This window comes from Eleutherodactylus coqui, chromosome 8 (assembly GCF_035609145.1).
Source record: "Eleutherodactylus coqui strain aEleCoq1 chromosome 8, aEleCoq1.hap1, whole genome shotgun sequence".
NCBI classification, from domain to species: domain Eukaryota; kingdom Metazoa; phylum Chordata; class Amphibia; order Anura; family Eleutherodactylidae; genus Eleutherodactylus; species Eleutherodactylus coqui.
In genome coordinates this window covers 10911902-10929174 of record NC_089844.1, presented here as the reverse complement: position 1 = coordinate 10929174, position 17273 = coordinate 10911902, and the positions used below count along the sequence as shown (strand labels likewise).

Here is a 17273-nt window from a genome sequence, read left to right as displayed (position 1 = left end):
CCCAGAAACAAGCTTATAACATAAATACAGCAGCAGAAACAACCTCTGGACATAGATACAGCCCCAGAACCAAGCTTATAACCTAAATACAGCAGCTGAAACAACCTCAAGACATAGATACAGTGCAAGAACCAAGCTTATAACATAAATACAGCAGCAGAAACAACCTCCGGACATATATACAGTGCAAGAACCAAGCTTATAACATAAATACAGCAGCAGAAACAACCTCCAGACATAGATACAGTGCAAGAACCAAGCTTACAACATAAATACAGCAGCAGAAACAACCTCCTGACATAGATACAGTCCCAGAACCAAGCTTATAACATAAATACAGCAGCAGAAACAACCTCCGGACATAGATACAGTGCAAGAACCAAGCTTATAACATAAATACAGCAGCAGAAACAACCTCCAGACATAGATACAGTGCAAGAATCAAGCTTATAACATAAATACAGCAGCAGAAACAACCTCCTGACATAGATACAGTCCCAGAACCAAGCTTATAACATAAATACAGCAGCAGAAACAACCTCTGGACATAGATACAGTACCAGAACCAAGCTTATAACCTAAATACAGCAGCAGAAAAAACCTCTGGCCAGAGATGCAGTCCCAGAACCAAGCTTATAACATAAATACAGCAGCAGAAACAACCTCCGGACATAGATACAGTGCAAGAACCAAGCTTATAACATAAATACAGCAGCAGAAACAACCTCTGGACATAGATACAGTGCAAAAGCCAAGCTTATAACATAAATACAGCAGCAGAAACAACCTCCAGACATAGATACAGTCCCAGAACCAAGCTTACAACATAAATACAGCAGCTGAAACAACCTCCGGACATAGATACAGTCCCAAAACTAAGCTTATAACATAAATACAGCAGCTGAAACAACCTCGGGACATAGATACAGTGGGGGGGGGGGGGGGTGCCAAATGGCTTACAGCAGCTTGGACCAGCATGGAGGAGAAGATATAGTCAGAAGGATTCAAGTCGCTCCAATAGACGCTGCTACAAGGGGGACGATCATCTGGCCAGGCAGACCTAAGGCGGACGGTCCCCTGCCTGCGTATGGACCTTTTTACATGATGGGTCAAACATATGTGATAACACTACGATGCCTGTTGTTTCTAATCTATTGTATTTGGAATCCGCAGTTCATGAGTTTTGTACAGAATGTTAGCTTTAATTAGGATAACATGATTGCTGGAGGTAAAAGGACTCTTACCAGTCTTAATTAATAACCGTGACAATTATACATTTGTAATGGTAACATGGCATTCAATGCGAAGCACAGATTCAATTTGTTAATTGCTATCCATTGAGAAATTAGTTGCTGTTTCTTTGTACTTCTGTAAAGTGGTTTTGTCTGCTTTTAACCGGCATTCTGGGTGAATGTGGAAGAGTCTCCTATTTAGGACCTTCATCAATTAGCTGGAGCAGAACTTAAAGGGGTTGTCTCGCGAAAGCAAGTGGGGGTATACACTTCTGTATGGCCATATTAATGCACTTTGTAATGTACATCATGCATTAAATATGAGCCATACAGAAGTTATTCCACTTACCTGCTCCGTTGCTAGCGTCCTCGTCGCCATGGCTCCGTCTAAATTCGCTGGCAGCTTGCTTTTTTAGACGCGCTTGCGCTGTCCGGTCTTCTCCTTTCAGCACGAGCCGCTTCAGTGTGCTCCCCGCTACAGCTCTTCTGCGCATGCGCAGACGAGCTGTCACTGCTCGGGAGCGCGCTGGAGCGGCCATTCTGTACCTTCCTCTGTTAGAGGAAGGTGCAGAAACTGGAGCTGCCCAGCGGAGAAGCCCAGCCCAGCAGCCCAGCTGTCCCGAGAAGCCGCCCAGGTAAGTGATGGGTCGGGGGGTGATCTTCACTAACAGGTGAAGGTCCCGGGCCACAGCGGTAGGCCCCCGGAGCCCAGCGCTAGGTTCCGGAGCCCAGCGCTGGGCTCCGGAACCTAGCGCTGGGCCGAGGGGGCCTTCGTCTGTTAGGGTCTAGCGCTGGGGAGCCGGGGCGGTAGCGCTGGGGAGCCGGGGCGGTAGCACTGGGGAGCTGGGGGGTAGCGCGGGGGAGCCGGGTCTAGCGTGGGGGGGCCGGGGGCTGCGCCGGTTACCTGCTGCCTGGCGGTGGGTGACTGGTCGGCCGTGTTCTCTCCAGGGGTCCGGTCGGCGGCTGCGGGGCGTCGTGTTGTCATGGAGACACAGCTGGCAGCGTCTCGGGAGCGCGCACGTCGGGCTACAGCAAGCGATGGGAAAAAAGCCGGCGGCCATCTTGGGGAAATTTTTATAAGTTGCTGAAACGCGGGAACAGTAAGTACAAACCAGCTAGAAATGTCATTTACAGGGGGGCTTAGTAATGTATGCTTAATTAGGGGGACTGGGCAAAAAAAAAATTTCACTGCTTCCTCGAGACATCCCCTTTAACAAAGGGCCTCTCTGTCTGGAGGACCCTGCATGTCCTTGCATTACATGGTCATTGTGCAATGCCTTAAGTCACCTGCAGTGGCACTATAGGGGAATGGAACACTTAAGACTTGCTACCAGAGTTCCCTGAAAATGAGTGATTGCAGGATCAACATAAGACCGTTGTAGCAAAAGGTATTGTCCAAAGCTGATAACCCCTTTAATTAGCTGGGATAGACTGGAGTCGGAGTGCAAGCTCCTGCTCCAATCCCAGTGTAGTGGCCGGAGATTGTAACTGAAGGCTGGGGTCTCACTGAAATCAATGGGAGCTGCACCCGCAATTACAAGTGCCGTCCACTAAACAGGATCGGAGCAGCGTCTTCCCTTACGACCAGCACTGATTGCAGGCGCTGTCTGAAGAGACCTTTAGGTTATGTACTGAGTCTTTTTTTTTTCTTGACTTATTTTATAAGTTTTATACTAAGTATGGAAACAAACATTGTTCTTCCTCTAAACGTCCGATGGATATTCCGCTTGTAGTACTATAACCCTTTTATTACACTTATTGTTCCCAGTAAATCCCATCATAGATTTATCAAATATGTCAAACAATATTTAAGAGTTAATGAAGTCTTAATCCCTACAAAATATCTGCTTCATGCTTTGTGGAAGTCAGAAGGGATTCTATGGAGTGGGATGAGGAGCGCCCTGCATGTGTAGTGGGTGCTGCCTGTATTATACATGGGATAAGGCCTCTTTCACACGAGCGTATCTCGGCCGCTGTTTTCATCGCTGGCCAATTTACGCTACGATCTGATGCATTGGATTCCAATGCATCAGATCTCATGGACGTATTCCAACGGCGTGAAAGCACCCGGCTGGCCAATATAGCGCTGAATGCTTTCATGCCAGCCCACAAAGATAGTCCTGGAACTATCTTTTGGGCCAGATTACGTCAATGACAGCGGCCGGAGAATGGAGGTGGGAGGGAGTTTAGCAGCAGGACTGCTAAACTCCTTCTCTCCTCCTCTCTTCTCCCCTCTGGCTGTTTGCAATAGGAGGGGGCGGGACAGGGAGGAGCTAAGCTTCGCCCCAGCCCCTCCTATTGCTGGTTTCGTTCTTTTTCCCCATTTATCATATAAAAATCTAAATAGAAACATATCACTGTAAAATATCAATATTTGCAGATAATACAAAATTATACAATACTAGCTGATATACCCGGCTTCGCCCGAGTTAATTTGGTACTGGTGTTTATCTGGTGTTCACACGGAAAATCTTATGAAGTCGTGGTTACTTTAGAGATGCTGAGGAAAAACATATGTTCACCATTTTGCATGGTTCTTTGCGTTACCCAGGAAACACCACGGGGAGGTAACCATGCAACGTTTCCTTCATATAAAATGACATCAGGAAGTGAGAGAATTAGATTATGTACGTAAAATTTGGATGCTAATTCTTTTGCGCTAGAATTGAATAATCAAGTTGGGACCCATTAGCTTTTCCTATTTATGACATAATCAATGTTCGTGCCAAATTTCAAGTTTCTATGACATTGGGAAGTGAGGGAATTAGATTCCATACGTAAAATTTGGATGCTAATTCTTTTGCACTAGAATTAAATAATCGAGTTGGGACCCAATTACTTTTCCTATTTTGGAGATAATCTATGCTTGTGCCAAATTTCAAGTTTCTATGACATCTGGAAGTTGGAGAATTAGTGGTGAGTCAGTCAGTCAGTGAGGGCTTTCGTCTTTATATATATATATATAGATAATCAATACAACGGAGGACAATGTACGGCTACAAACGGACCGAGATAAGCCGGGGGCTTGGGCAGAAAAATGGCAAATGAAGTTCAATGTGGATAAATGTAAGATTCTGCACATGGGCAGGAGAAACGGATGTCACCAATATACTCTAAATGGGGTACTGCTAGGGAAAAGTAATATGGAAAAAGACCTGGGGGTACTAGTGGACTGTAGACTAAACTGGAGCAATCAATGCCAGTCAGCTGCTGCAAAAGCTAATAAAGTCTTGGGGTGCATCAAAAGAGGTATAGGGGCGAGGGGCGAGAACATTATCCTCCCACTATATAAGGCACTTGTCAGACCTCACATGGAATACTGCGTACAGTTCTGGTCACCGGTGCTCAGGAAAGATGTCACAGTGCTGGAGGGGGTTCAAAGAAGGGCAACTATACTAATAAACGGAATGAGAGGACTGGAATACCCAGAGAGGCACCAAAACTGGGATTATTCACCCCGGAAAAAAGACGGCTAAGGGGTGATCAAATAACTATGTATAAATCCATGAGGGGACAATACAAGGATCTCTCCATGATCTGTTTATACCCAGGACTGCGACGGTAACAAGAGGGCATCCGCTACGTCTAGAAGAAAGCAGGTTTCATCACCAACACAGAAGGGGGTTCTTTACTGTAAGAGCAGTGAGACTGTGGAACTCTCTACCTGAGGATGTGGTGATGGCAGAATCCGTAGAGGAGATTAAGAGGGACTAGACGTCTTTCAAGAGTGCGACAATATAACAGCATTTAGACATTAGGTGACCAGAAGGTTGTTGATCTGGGTCTTGGAGTTAGGTAGGAACTATCAAAGGTTGATCCAGGGATTACTCTGGCTGCCATTATGGAGTGAGGAAGGAATTTCTTTTCCCCAAATGGGCTAATTGGCTTCTGCCTCTTGTTTTTTTTTTGCCTTCCTCTGGATCAACAAGGGGGGGTTGAAATAGGCTGAACTTGATGGACATTGTCTTCATTCAGCCTAACATACTGTTACTATCCATCCAAGTCAGAACTATTAAAATGTCCTATTTATCCTTCATGGTGAATGGTGTAACAAAAACAAACACAAAGCCAGAGTTGATATTTTTTGTTACTTCACTTTGCAAAAAAAAGGATTAAAAATAAATCATAAAGTTTTGTGTTCTGAAAAATAGTACCAATAAAAACTTCAGCTTACACTTCAAAAAAAAGTCCTTATACAACAAATATAAGTTTTGGAGCTCAGAATTTGGCAACACAAAACAATTTATTTATTTTATTTTTAAGTAGTAAAACATCAAAAATGATATAAAGAAGGCGTCATCATAATCGTACTCACCCGCAGGATAATATTATTATGGTATCTTTACAACACAATGAACCCCCCCCCCCCCCCAAAAAAAAAACAAATCTCAACATGAAGGGTTTTTTTGTCTTTTCTACCCCACATGAATTTATGTAAATATTTTTTTATGGAAACAGCCATATAGAATGAGGGTGGTTTGGCAGACAGTGATACAATTGTGCATACAGGCTGCGGCAGAAACATATTAGGCTATTTTCAATGCCGCCATCTTGGGATTCAAGACGGGTGGAAAATTCCATCAGAAAACAATGGTGTGTTTCATTTCAACATAATGCAAAATGTCATATTTTTTGGGAGTGAATGTGTGTTGACCCCACAGATAGAAATACCAAAAGTGCTTCATTCACTGACATAAGGATGATTTCAACACATTCTGCTTGACGTTGCCGGTAATGGCAGAAAATTTCTGTGTTAACATGAAAACACATAAAGTTACGTTAAAATGAACCATGCTATTGTTTTGGGGTGAAATTCTATCCCAGTTATATATATTACAGTCTTACCTTCCCAGTGGAAAAATTAAAGTTGAATCCAAGATGGCAGCATTCAAAATGGCCACCATGTTGGTGACATGGCCTAACAGATTCCCCCTTCCCTCACAACTTCTTTGCAAAATTGGATCAACATCTGCCACAAAGTTTTCATTCTTTGTTGGTGTTTCCAGACTTTTGAGACAACCTGTTATATTTGGTAAATTAAATACCAGCATTAACAAAACACCTTGTATCCCCCCAAAAATAAATCCGCACACACCTATACTGACCAAAAGTAATTTACAAAGTTACAGCTCTTGGACGACAGGAATGAAAAACAACAACAAAAGTGAAAACTGTGAAGGGTTACATTGTGGAACTGCTTTGCTGTTGTTTCACTCCTTCCTAGTTATATTTCTGAAGTAGATGGCAGAGATCTCCGTAATGTTCCCACAGTCCTTCCTGTAAATGTAGATCCTCAGTATTCCCCCCTCACCACTCTGGGGTCCCGGTAAATCCCATCCACAGATCATCAAACATGTCTTACAATATTCAGAGGTTAATGGAGTCTTAAAACCTGCTTGTGTTGTGATGCTCTTCGCCCCTCCATGGAGGACAGCTTGCCTTCGCTCTTTGACAACGTAATTGAGGATTACGGAAGATCATTCGGGATTAGAGATGAGCGAGCATACTCGTCCGAGCTTGATGCTCGTTCGAGTATTAGGGTGCTCGAGATGCTCGTTACTCGAGACGAGCACCACGCGGTACTCGTCTCGATTAAACGAGCACTGACCATTGAATTCAATGGAGCCTGCAATACAGCCGGCTCTATTGAAAGCAATGGGCTGCCGGCGTACGCGGGATGAATTGTCGGGAAGAGCTTAAATATATAAGCCCTTGCCTGCAATTCATCTAGAAATGTGTAAAAATAAAAAATATATATATATACTCACCTGGTCCCGGCAGAACGATGTTAGCCCATTGAATTCAATGGAGCCGGCAATACAGCCGACTCCATTGAAAGCAATGGGCTGCCGGCGATCGCGGGATGAATTGTCGGGAAGGGGTTAAATATATAAGCCCTTCCCTGCAATTCATCCAGAAATGTGTAAAAATAAAAAATATATATATACTTACCTGGTCCCGGCAGATGGAGTTCAGCGCGGCCGGCGGCAGTTCTCCTGAACTGCTCTGAACAGCTGTGAGTAGTATTCAGCAGCCGGGGATTTAAAATCCCCGCCTGCTGAATAAGATGCCTCTGATTGGTCACAGCCTGACCAATCAGAGGCCAGCCCTCACTCACACCCATTCATGAATTCATGAATGGGTGAGTGAGGGCTGCCTCTGATTGGCAGAGGAGAACGATCTTTACGCTGACAGTGGGGGGGGGGGGGGGGCTCACTCTTGCCTCTATTGTGGCTTAATAGTGGGACCTGGGAACTTGAGATGCAGCCCAAAATGTAGCCCCTCGCCTGCCCTATTCGTTTCTGTGTCGTTTCCATCACTTTCTGGTGTTTTGCAGATTTTCACAAATGAAAACCTTAGCGAGCATCGGCGATATACAAAAATGCTCGGGTCGCCCATTGACTTCAATGGGGTTCGTTATTCGAAACGAACTCTCGAGCATCACTGAAAGTTCGACTCGAGTAACGAGCACCCGAGCATTTTGGTGCTCGCTCATCTCTATTCGGGATCTCTCAATAATCTTTCAAATTAAAATGAACAAGAAATGTCAACCTTTAACTGACCAGAAGCCGTAAATTGTGAGGAAATGCCTTTAGAAACTGGCAAAGAAATGTATCACCCTCCAAAAATAAAAGTTGGCATGCATCGTGAGGACCAAAAGCACAAGCCCAGCAGATCTGCTCCGCGCTTCTTCCAACGGCGAATGTGTTACACTTTTATAAATTGCATTAAAAGGCTTTGAATTGTCCAAATTGAGCATTGATTACATTTAATGACGCTTCTAAGCATCAACATGGGCATTTTGTAGCATGAACACTGACATTAATTTAATTGTAAGGTATATAACTTTCATCTCACGCGGCTGAATGAATCATTACCGCTCTGTAACTCGCACATGTGGGGCAAGGATGCAATTACATTCTAATGGGAGGAAATCATTTTTATCATCCTTAAAAAATGAGTGGATGTTTTAGCGACACAAATACAATAATAACTAATTTCAAATAAGCGCGGATCCCGCAGCCCTCTGCCGGAACAATACCATTTGTTAGGATTTGGATGTCGGTATTTTCGGCTTTACAGATCGTTTCTCAGACTTGAAAAAATATATTTAGATTCTTTGTGGATTCACATTTAAAGATCAGCCGTACTCCACCATTAAAAAGGGGTGTAACAAAGTTCCAGCTGCTGGGCCGGCCTAAAATGATAAAAAAAACATTTTACTCACCTCCCCTGGGATGCAGGTGTACAGCCCGGTGAAAGTCAGGTGACTACTGTGGCCAATCAGAGGCTGCAGTGTCATCGTCCCAAGCTCCTGGCATCATGGCGTCCAGGATGTGATGCCAGGAGTTTGGATAATGATGTTGCAGCCTCTGCAGAGGTCCTCTGACTTCCAGCAGGTTAAACAGCAGGCAGCCGGGGTCAAGGGAGTCTTTCAGCACTCCAGGAGAGTGAGGAGAGGTGAGGAAACTCAGATTTTTTATGTTAGGCCAAGCTGGAAAATGTTTTACTTTTAGTTACAAAAATCCCTTAAAGGGGTTGTCCCGCGCCGAAACGTTTTTTCAAACCCCCCCCCCCGTTCGCCGCGAGACAACCCTGATGCAGGGGTTAAAAAAGAACACCGGAGAGCGCTTACCTGAATCCCCGCGCTCTGGTGACTTCTTACTTACCTGATGAAGATGGCCGCGGGGATCTTCTCCCTCGGTGCACCGCAGGGCTTCTGTGCGGTCCATTGCCGATTCCAGCCTCCTGATTGGCTGGAATCGGCACGTGACGGGGCGGAGCTACACGGAGCCGGCATCCAGCACGAGCAGCCCCATTGAAAAAAGAAGAAGACCGGGACTGCGCAAGCGCGGCTAATTTGGCCATTAGACGGCGAAAATTAGTCGGCTCCATGGAGGACGCTAGCAACGGAGCAGGTAAGTGAAAAACTTCTTATAACTTCTGTATGGCTCATAATTAATGCACAATGTACATTACAAAGTGCATTAATATGGCCATACATAAGTGTATACCCCCACTTGCTGCCGCGGGACAACCCCTTTAAAGTTTGCTCCCATAAGTTCCTTTTTGTCATTAAGAGTAGGACTGGTCCACTCGGCCTGATGGACTATGGGAATCAAGGTAAATATGCTCCACACTGGTCAAGCTAAAGCTGGGATGAAGAGGGACTTGTGAAAATGCAAAACTAAACATCCCAACTGAGAAATTGCCCTGATTACAGGCAGTATCGTCAGCGAGTGGATGTAGAACTGCGTTGCCACACACTGATTTGGCTTTGGGTTAAATCTGGAGGCAGCAGAAAGGATCTCACCAATTGTGATCTGGGCTTCGGTGCAGAATTCCCAAACCGTTACACACAGCAGTAGTCTCAGTTATATGGCAGCCCATGCTACACAAGACCAAGGTACCGTGCCTGCCAGAAGATTCTCAGAAGGAAAGTAAGATGGGGAGGAAAGATAAGAGAGGGGCTCTCTGGTGTAGTATGATAGGACCAATAAACGGTAGTAAAGAAGACATATATAGCTGTTGTGCTCACCAGGGATGGCTGCGCTATGAATGAGCACAACAACATGGAAACATAAAACCAGACAAATTGCCTTCAGTGGGTGAAAAACCAATCTCAGAACCAAGGTCACCGGAAGAGTTCTTCCCGATACGCTAAACTGGGTTGGAAATCCAAGTAAAACAGTACAATTGAGTACCGCAGGTGCTGATCCCAAAGTGGAACCGGCTAAGGTATTGTCAAACTGGTGGAAAACAATCAATGTATTAAACAAAAGAAACAAAAGTTAGCTCCACTTCTCGGCATCCCTGAGGAAGACTCCAGTCTGGAGGTGAAACGTATAGCTTTGGTTTTGCTTTCGTTTAAATAAATTCATTGTTTTCCACCAGTTTGACAATATCTTTGTCGCTTCCTGTGGGGTTAGTGCCTGTGGTAGACAATGTTACTGCTTTTATTTTGATTATTATTATGTTCTCTTTTATGCTTTAATCCCATGTTAATTAATTGCAAAAATCATTACATACTAAAAGAAATGCATATTGTATCCCTATTGTAGCAGCAGAGGCAATAGATGTCACAGCTAACCTTTGACCCCTGCCCTGCCTCTCCTACCTGTCAAAGTTTAAATCTCTCGTTACTGCTCTGTACTGTATTAGTCTGACGAAGCCACCGATCCTCGCAGAGAAACGCGTTGCCAGACTGGCAAACTGAATGTTTTAAACCTGTGTTATGAAATAAAGGACCGTATAGTTAACTCGCAAAACTGTTTGTGGCGCTCAGTTCCACAGTTCCAATATGTGGCGAGCAGCTACCAACCATGGCGGCAGCATCAGGAGCGAGCGAGTCAAGATGGTGGCCATGATGGTCTGCCATGACAAGTGTCTGTGAAACTGCTGAACCTGGAATACACAAACATCCGAATCTTGTGTTCTTGGTGGGATGCCCTTTGGATCACATAACAAAGTTGAATTGGTTATCAAATGAGTTTCCTGGTTTAGGAAAACAATTGCTGTTTACCCTTTTAGAGAACTCAGAATTTAACCCCTTAAAGACCGGCCTATAGTGTTTTTACATCCTACAGCTCTGGTGGGAGATGGCGAGGTGATCTCTCTCCATACAACGCGGGCATCGGCTGTTTCTTAAAGCCGACACCCGCAGGTAACAGCTCATCAGATCTGTTAAAGGGGTTGTCTCGCGGCAGCAAGTGGGGTTATACACTTCTGTATGGCCATATTAATGCACTTTGTAATGTACATCGTGCATTAATTATGAGCCATACAGAAGTTATTCACTTACCTGTTCCATTGCTGGCGTCCTCGTCTCCATGGTGCCGTCTAATTTCAGCGTCTAATCGCCCGATTAGACGCGCTTGCGCAGTCCGGTCTTCTCCCTTCTAAATGGGGCCGCTCGTGCCGGAGAGCTGCTCCTCGTAGCTCCGCCCCGTCACGTGTGCCGATTCCAGCCAATCAGGAGGCTGGAATCAGCAATGGAACGCACAGAGCCCACGGTGCACCATGGGAGAAGACCTGCGGTCCACCGTGGGTGAAGATCCCGGCGGCCATCTTCGCAAGGTAAGTAAGAAGTCACCGGAGCGTGGGGATTCGGGTAAGTACTATCCGTTTTTTTTTTTTTAAACCCCTGCATCGGGTTTGTCTCGCTTCGAACGGGGGGGCTATTGAAAAAAAAAAAACCGTTTCGGCATGGGACAACCCCTTTAAGCCTTTAAATGCCGCTCTCAATTCTGACAACGACATTTAGATCCCCCAAACGATGTTCGAGTGTCCCGTATGGCCTCGCCGTGATAGTGGCAGGGAGCCGTGCAGGTGTCTTGGCAGCTAGGAGCCTATCAGGACATGCCCGTGGGGTGGCTTGATAGACTGCCTGCCCGATCGCAGTATGATGTAACGCTATGGCATTACATCATACTGCTGGAGCAATCAAAGCATCGCAAGTTGTTGTCCCCCCTGGGAACCTAAAAAGAGTAAAAATAAGAACAGTAACGTTTTACTAATTATTTAAAACTATTTGGCCATATTTATAATAAAATAATCTAAATAATAAAACAAAAATATATATTTGCTATCGCTGTGTCTGTGAAAAGTCCAATCTATCAAAGTAATGCAATATTTACCCCGCATGATAAACGTCATCGGGAGAAAAAAAAATAAAGACCCCCAGAAATGTGCTTTTATGGTCACCCTATCTCCGAGAAAAATGCAATAAAAAACAATCAAAATGTCATATGTATTCAAAAATGGTACCGATGTAAACTGCAGGACGTCCCGCCAAAAATGAGCCCCCGCACAACTGTGTCGATGAAAAAATAAAAAAGCGATTGGCAGAAAATAATTCTAAAAATGTTATATCTTTAAAAAAAATACAACTAGTACAGCAAAAAATACTCCATAAGTTTGGCATCGTAGTGCCGATAGAATAAAGTGCATTTTTGTTGCAGTGTGTACGCCGTAGAAACAAGACGCACCGAAAGATGGCGGAATTTCTTTTTTTTCCATTTCTCTCCACAACAAGCCTTCAAACAGCGACGTCGATGGATAAATAAAGGAGTTATGATTTTTTAAAAGGGGGGAGGAAAAACAAAAATGGAAAAAAGCTTCATCACTAAGGGGTTAACAGAGAATTCCCTGTTGAGGTTTCTCTTGGTTTTACCAGTGGCTCCAAAGAATATCTCTTGCTCTCCATAAGAACAGGACAGGACATACATTTAAGGCCTCGTTCACACGAGCGTGCATTGTGCGCACAGAACAGTACATCCATGTATATGCCAAAACATGCGTGAACGAAGCTCCGTGGCCATTGCTTTTAATGGAGCTGAGCTGATGCTGCTGCTGGCGGCCCCGTTGAAAGCAATGGCCTGCTGGCAACACAGTTAGTAATTTTCAGGGAAGGGCTTTTAAATATAAGCCCTTTCCTGAAAATCATCCCTACCATGTGTAAAACAATGTAAAAAATATATTCTCACCTCTCCGCCGCTGTCGGGGCTCGGAGTGTCTAGCTGCTTGGTCTCTCTGTACTGCTATGAAGCTCTTTCAGCAGGCGGATATATAAAATCCCCGCCTGCTTAAAGGGCGGTGTCTGATTTAGCTCTCAGCCAATCACAGGCAGCGCTCAGCCATTTATTGAAAGCAATGGGAGAACATCGGGATCCCCTGGCTCTGTGACAGCTGTGGTAGGAGATTCTTTACTCCCCGAAGGGAGTGCCATCATTACTGAACACTGTGACAGCACTGGGAATATTTATGCGCAGCATGGACCTATGGTGCACGCATGTCCTATGTTTTGTGAGTGCGCACGTTTGCATGCCTGTAAAACACGGACATGTGAACACATCATGGGGAACCAATGGTTCTAATAGATGCGTAGTTTTGTGCACACGGTTGTACGCACATAAACACGCTCATCTGAATGAGCCCTCTGTAGGCATTGTGTTCTATCTTCTATGTGGTGGTGCGGTAGATGAATTAACATTTTAATGTCCAGTTTGGCCCCTGATTAGAGCTATTGACACCCGTTCACTGGCTGATTGCTTCGCTGGCCAGCTGTACGTCTTCCCCTTTGAATAAAGTGATCTACAGCCGCCATATATGGACATACCATTGTAGTAACAATCATTCATCCCCACATCAGTGATTCTGGGCCTCTGCAAAAAAAATGGAAACAAGCACCACCTGACCTGCTTTTATGATCAAAACTTGTAAAAGGACCCAAAGGATTAATTATTTCTCATCCATTCAGGCACTGGCACTCACCAATTAGCACATCATGTAATGCTAAGCAACGCGGAGCCTTATTTATTACACTAGTGCCTGACTCAGTTTTGGGGTTAACCCTGATGTAGATACAAGTACATGGAAAACAAAGTCTTTGCTGTATTCCTCTGCTGATCAACATAGTTTAGCAAATGAAGGACTTTCTGCAAGTTGATAGCAGAGTTTGGTTTGCATTTGGATGGCCAAATCATATGAGATTGATAAACTGCCTGAAATTGACTAAAGGCCTATGCAGACACAACAATTATCGCTCACAAGCCATCTTTTGAGCGATAATTGTTGTGTCTAAATGGGCAGCCATCATACACTGTCCGTGCACAATTACTAAAAATCAGCGATGACTCTTATCAGCGCCGCACGCTGAGTTCTTAGCGGGATACCGCTGATAGTATTGTTTCAGCTGGTAACCTGCTTGGAGCTCTCAGCGAAAGCTCAGAGAACAAAGCAGCTGTATGCAGATGACAGCGCTCCCTCTGTCTTCTGCATACAGCAGGAGCCTTCATTTACACACTACAAAGCTCTTAAGTAGCTAATTAGCTACTTAAGAGTTTATGCAAAGTGATCACTCAAAAACTGTCACTCAAACTGCTGTCTGAGTGATTTTTTGAGCGATCATCTTTCTGTGTAAATGGGCCTTATAGGACTCGCTGATGACTTTATACTGGCTGGGCCATGGAAAAGTAGCCTGCCCCTGAAATTACTGCCACAGGAAGAACGAGCGAGGGAATTGTTTTTTTTTTCCAAAGCTTTATTGATTTACTCACATGTTCCATTTCTTGGACTGCTGAAGTAAAATGAAAGCTGCACTGTGATTGGTTGCTGCGGATAACAAAGACTAAGTTTCTTTTAGAGAGCTGTCATAAGAGTGCGCTGCTGGGCTCACAGGCAAGCTACTTTTCCATGGGCCACCCTATATAACCTATAGCCAAAGTAATGCAAACGAAGAAGGAAAGAATGCAACTCACCAGCCGCCTGCAGTCTGAATGGACAGAGCACAGAAGTGCTTGACCAACTACTGAGCAGAAGTGCAAAGGAAAAAAATCCAGCTCATCCGAGGTCTGCAAAAATATGAATATTATAAACAAAAACTTTTATTAGAGAACCATTAAAAATACATCATAATATGGAAAACTCGACCACAACACAGAAGATATATCCAATGTTCTGAGGCATTTCCGTTGTCACCCAGAACCTTTAGTCATAGCACAACCACAGCTAAAAGTGCTGGCGGCGTCAGAAAGAGTAGACGCATCGTCTGTGTGTTGCGCCAGTGTTTTCCATACCATGATGAATTTTTAATGGTTCTCCAATAAGAGTTTTTGTTTTTAGTATACATATATTTTCCAGACCTCGGATGAGCTGGGTTGTTTCTCTTTATATAATGTATAGCTAGCAGAGCGAAAATACATCAACCTAAAAAATGAGTGAACTTTGCAAATACCTTTAATTGAAAATGTCCTTCCTGCTTGTGTATACAGCTCCATGCAGACCCTTGTGTCTCCTTTCTTAGGCCCATTTACAGACACAGATGATCGCTCAAAATTCCTCAGAAGCTGACAGCTTTGAGCGATTATTTTGCATTAGCTAATCAGCCCATTAGTAGCTAACTAGCTGCATTTGCATGTATTTAGAGAACAGCGGGTGGTCTGTGCTCTAAATACATCACTATTGTTCTCCCGCGGGACAGCAGCTAAAAGAATGTTATCAGCGCTGCCCCTAGAGAACTCAGCGTGCGGTCCCTCCTATCAGGGATGACGGATTTTAAGCTGAGCTGAACTCAGTGATGGATGAGACATGCACGGTAAGTGCAGGATGGGCGCACATTACAAGCAACGATTATCGCTCAAAAGATGGCTTTTGAGCACATTTTGAGTGATAATCGTTGTGTGTAAAAGGGCCTTTACAGATCACAAGCTGATCCTGTTTAGTCTTACCTCTAGCAATAACTTCAGGGTGTTCTCCAGGCAACAATTATTAATGACTTATCCTCAGAATACATCATGAATAGTTTTTGTCTGGAAAAACCCTTTAACATAGTTATATACATTACATGTATATCGGCAAAACCCAAGGATTTGGGTGGGTCTGGACAATCATCTCCCAACATGCCCTTGATGGGAAATGTGGTATGAAAAAAACATCGGGCAGTTGGATTTTTTTCTTGGGGTAATAAGGTGCTGCAGGAGGTGTCTGGCGGTGAGTTTCTCCCCTTTCTGCATCCAAAATGCATGCTCTGTCAGTCGAGCCAAGTGTGCCCGTGTATGGGGTATTGGGGCGATATAGCTGTTAGCCACATGGGTGTTCAGAAGACAGCTATCTGATGGCCTGTTCAGATCTCGTTATTGGCTCTATCCAGGAGTCTCATTTAAAATCCCCAAATGTGAACCCCTGGACGGGACCTGGGGCTAACCTATCTCGAACATTATTGAAAACTGCTGAAACTGAAACCAATAGGTCTCCCATTTTTGCAGGTTTCCATTAATTTCTGACATTTTGTTCCAGAAAGAACAGTGTGGTGGACTGTGCTATTTTTTCCAGCACAAAATGATGGAAATTAATGGAAATTTGCTGAGACAGAGACCCATTGGTCTCCATTTCAGCTGTTTTCAATAATAGTCAAGATAATACCTGTTCATGGTTTTAAATGGAATCCCTGATGGAACCCCTGGATGGAGACAATAACAAGATCTGAATGGGCCCTAATGTGTATTGGGTACTAGTGTATCTTGATGCCACCAGGAATTCCTGGTTGAGCCAAGATTGACAGGGGGACCCCCAGGACCAAGGGCCCTTACCCAGCATCCGACAACATGGAACCCCCCCCCCTCACTGTATGGAAGTCACAGTGCTTTCCCGCGAGTGCGGCCGTCACTGATCATTGATGCGGCCGGCGGAACTGAGATGACAGGTATGTGACGGATGGCGTGTAGCGGCAGCCGGGATGGAGAGGTCAGTGGACGGCCACAGAGCAGGCATGCCACAAATGCCGGCCGGGATGGAGAGGTGAGCGTCCGCCCACGTAGCAAGCATGGCACTAATGGCTGGCGGAATGGAGCACACAGGCTGCAGCATCTGCATAGATTTGTCCCACCACCACTACAGCTTTAGCCTGAGGGTTGCTATACTTCTTAGCCTTACATAATGACATGTAAATGCTGGAATGTTACTGCGGTAACATCGCAGCATTTACAGCTTTTACATGTAAGCCTAGGCAGTATAGCAACCCTCAGCCTAAAGCTGCAGTGGTGGGCAAAATCTATGCACACTGTGCTGCTAGGACCTTTACGGCTTGACCCTATCAGGAGCTGGGGGTGTGAGAGGGACGTTCCTCCTGTCAAACCCCTAGCTTCCGGTGGCATCAAGATACACTAATACCTGTGTATTGTATAGCAAACCTTTCTCCCACTTCCATCTACCACCTCTTCTATTGCCTATAGGTTAGCAAGAAGAAGCAGTGGCTCAGTGGCTAGCACTGTTGCCATAGAACCCTGGGCTCCTAGGTTGATTAATTGATCTAAGGACATCTGCATACAATGTCCTCCCTGTGTTGGTTTCCTCCAGGTTCCCTGTTTTCCTCCCACACTCTGAAAATATGCTAATAGGTGAATGTAAAAATTATGAGTGCTGCGTAATATACATGCATTATATAAATAACATTTATTTATTTACATGTGAGGATTGTTTGTGCGTTTGCTTGTAGCCTGTAACCATGGGGACACATATTGTAGGTCTATACAAGAGCTGTAT

The 17273-nt window shown here is 44.7% G+C and overlaps 1 protein-coding gene across 1 annotated transcript in view; it reads left to right on the top strand.

Moving 5' to 3' along the window:
- LRP1B (LDL receptor related protein 1B) overlaps positions 1-17273 on the top strand; it is a 1872788-nt gene that overhangs the window by 1082703 nt on the left and 772812 nt on the right. The window contains exon 21 of the mRNA XM_066577770.1: positions 14480-14526. Within this exon, the coding sequence (XP_066433867.1) occupies positions 14480-14526 (47 nt within the window). The remainder of the gene's footprint in view (positions 1-14479; positions 14527-17273) is intronic.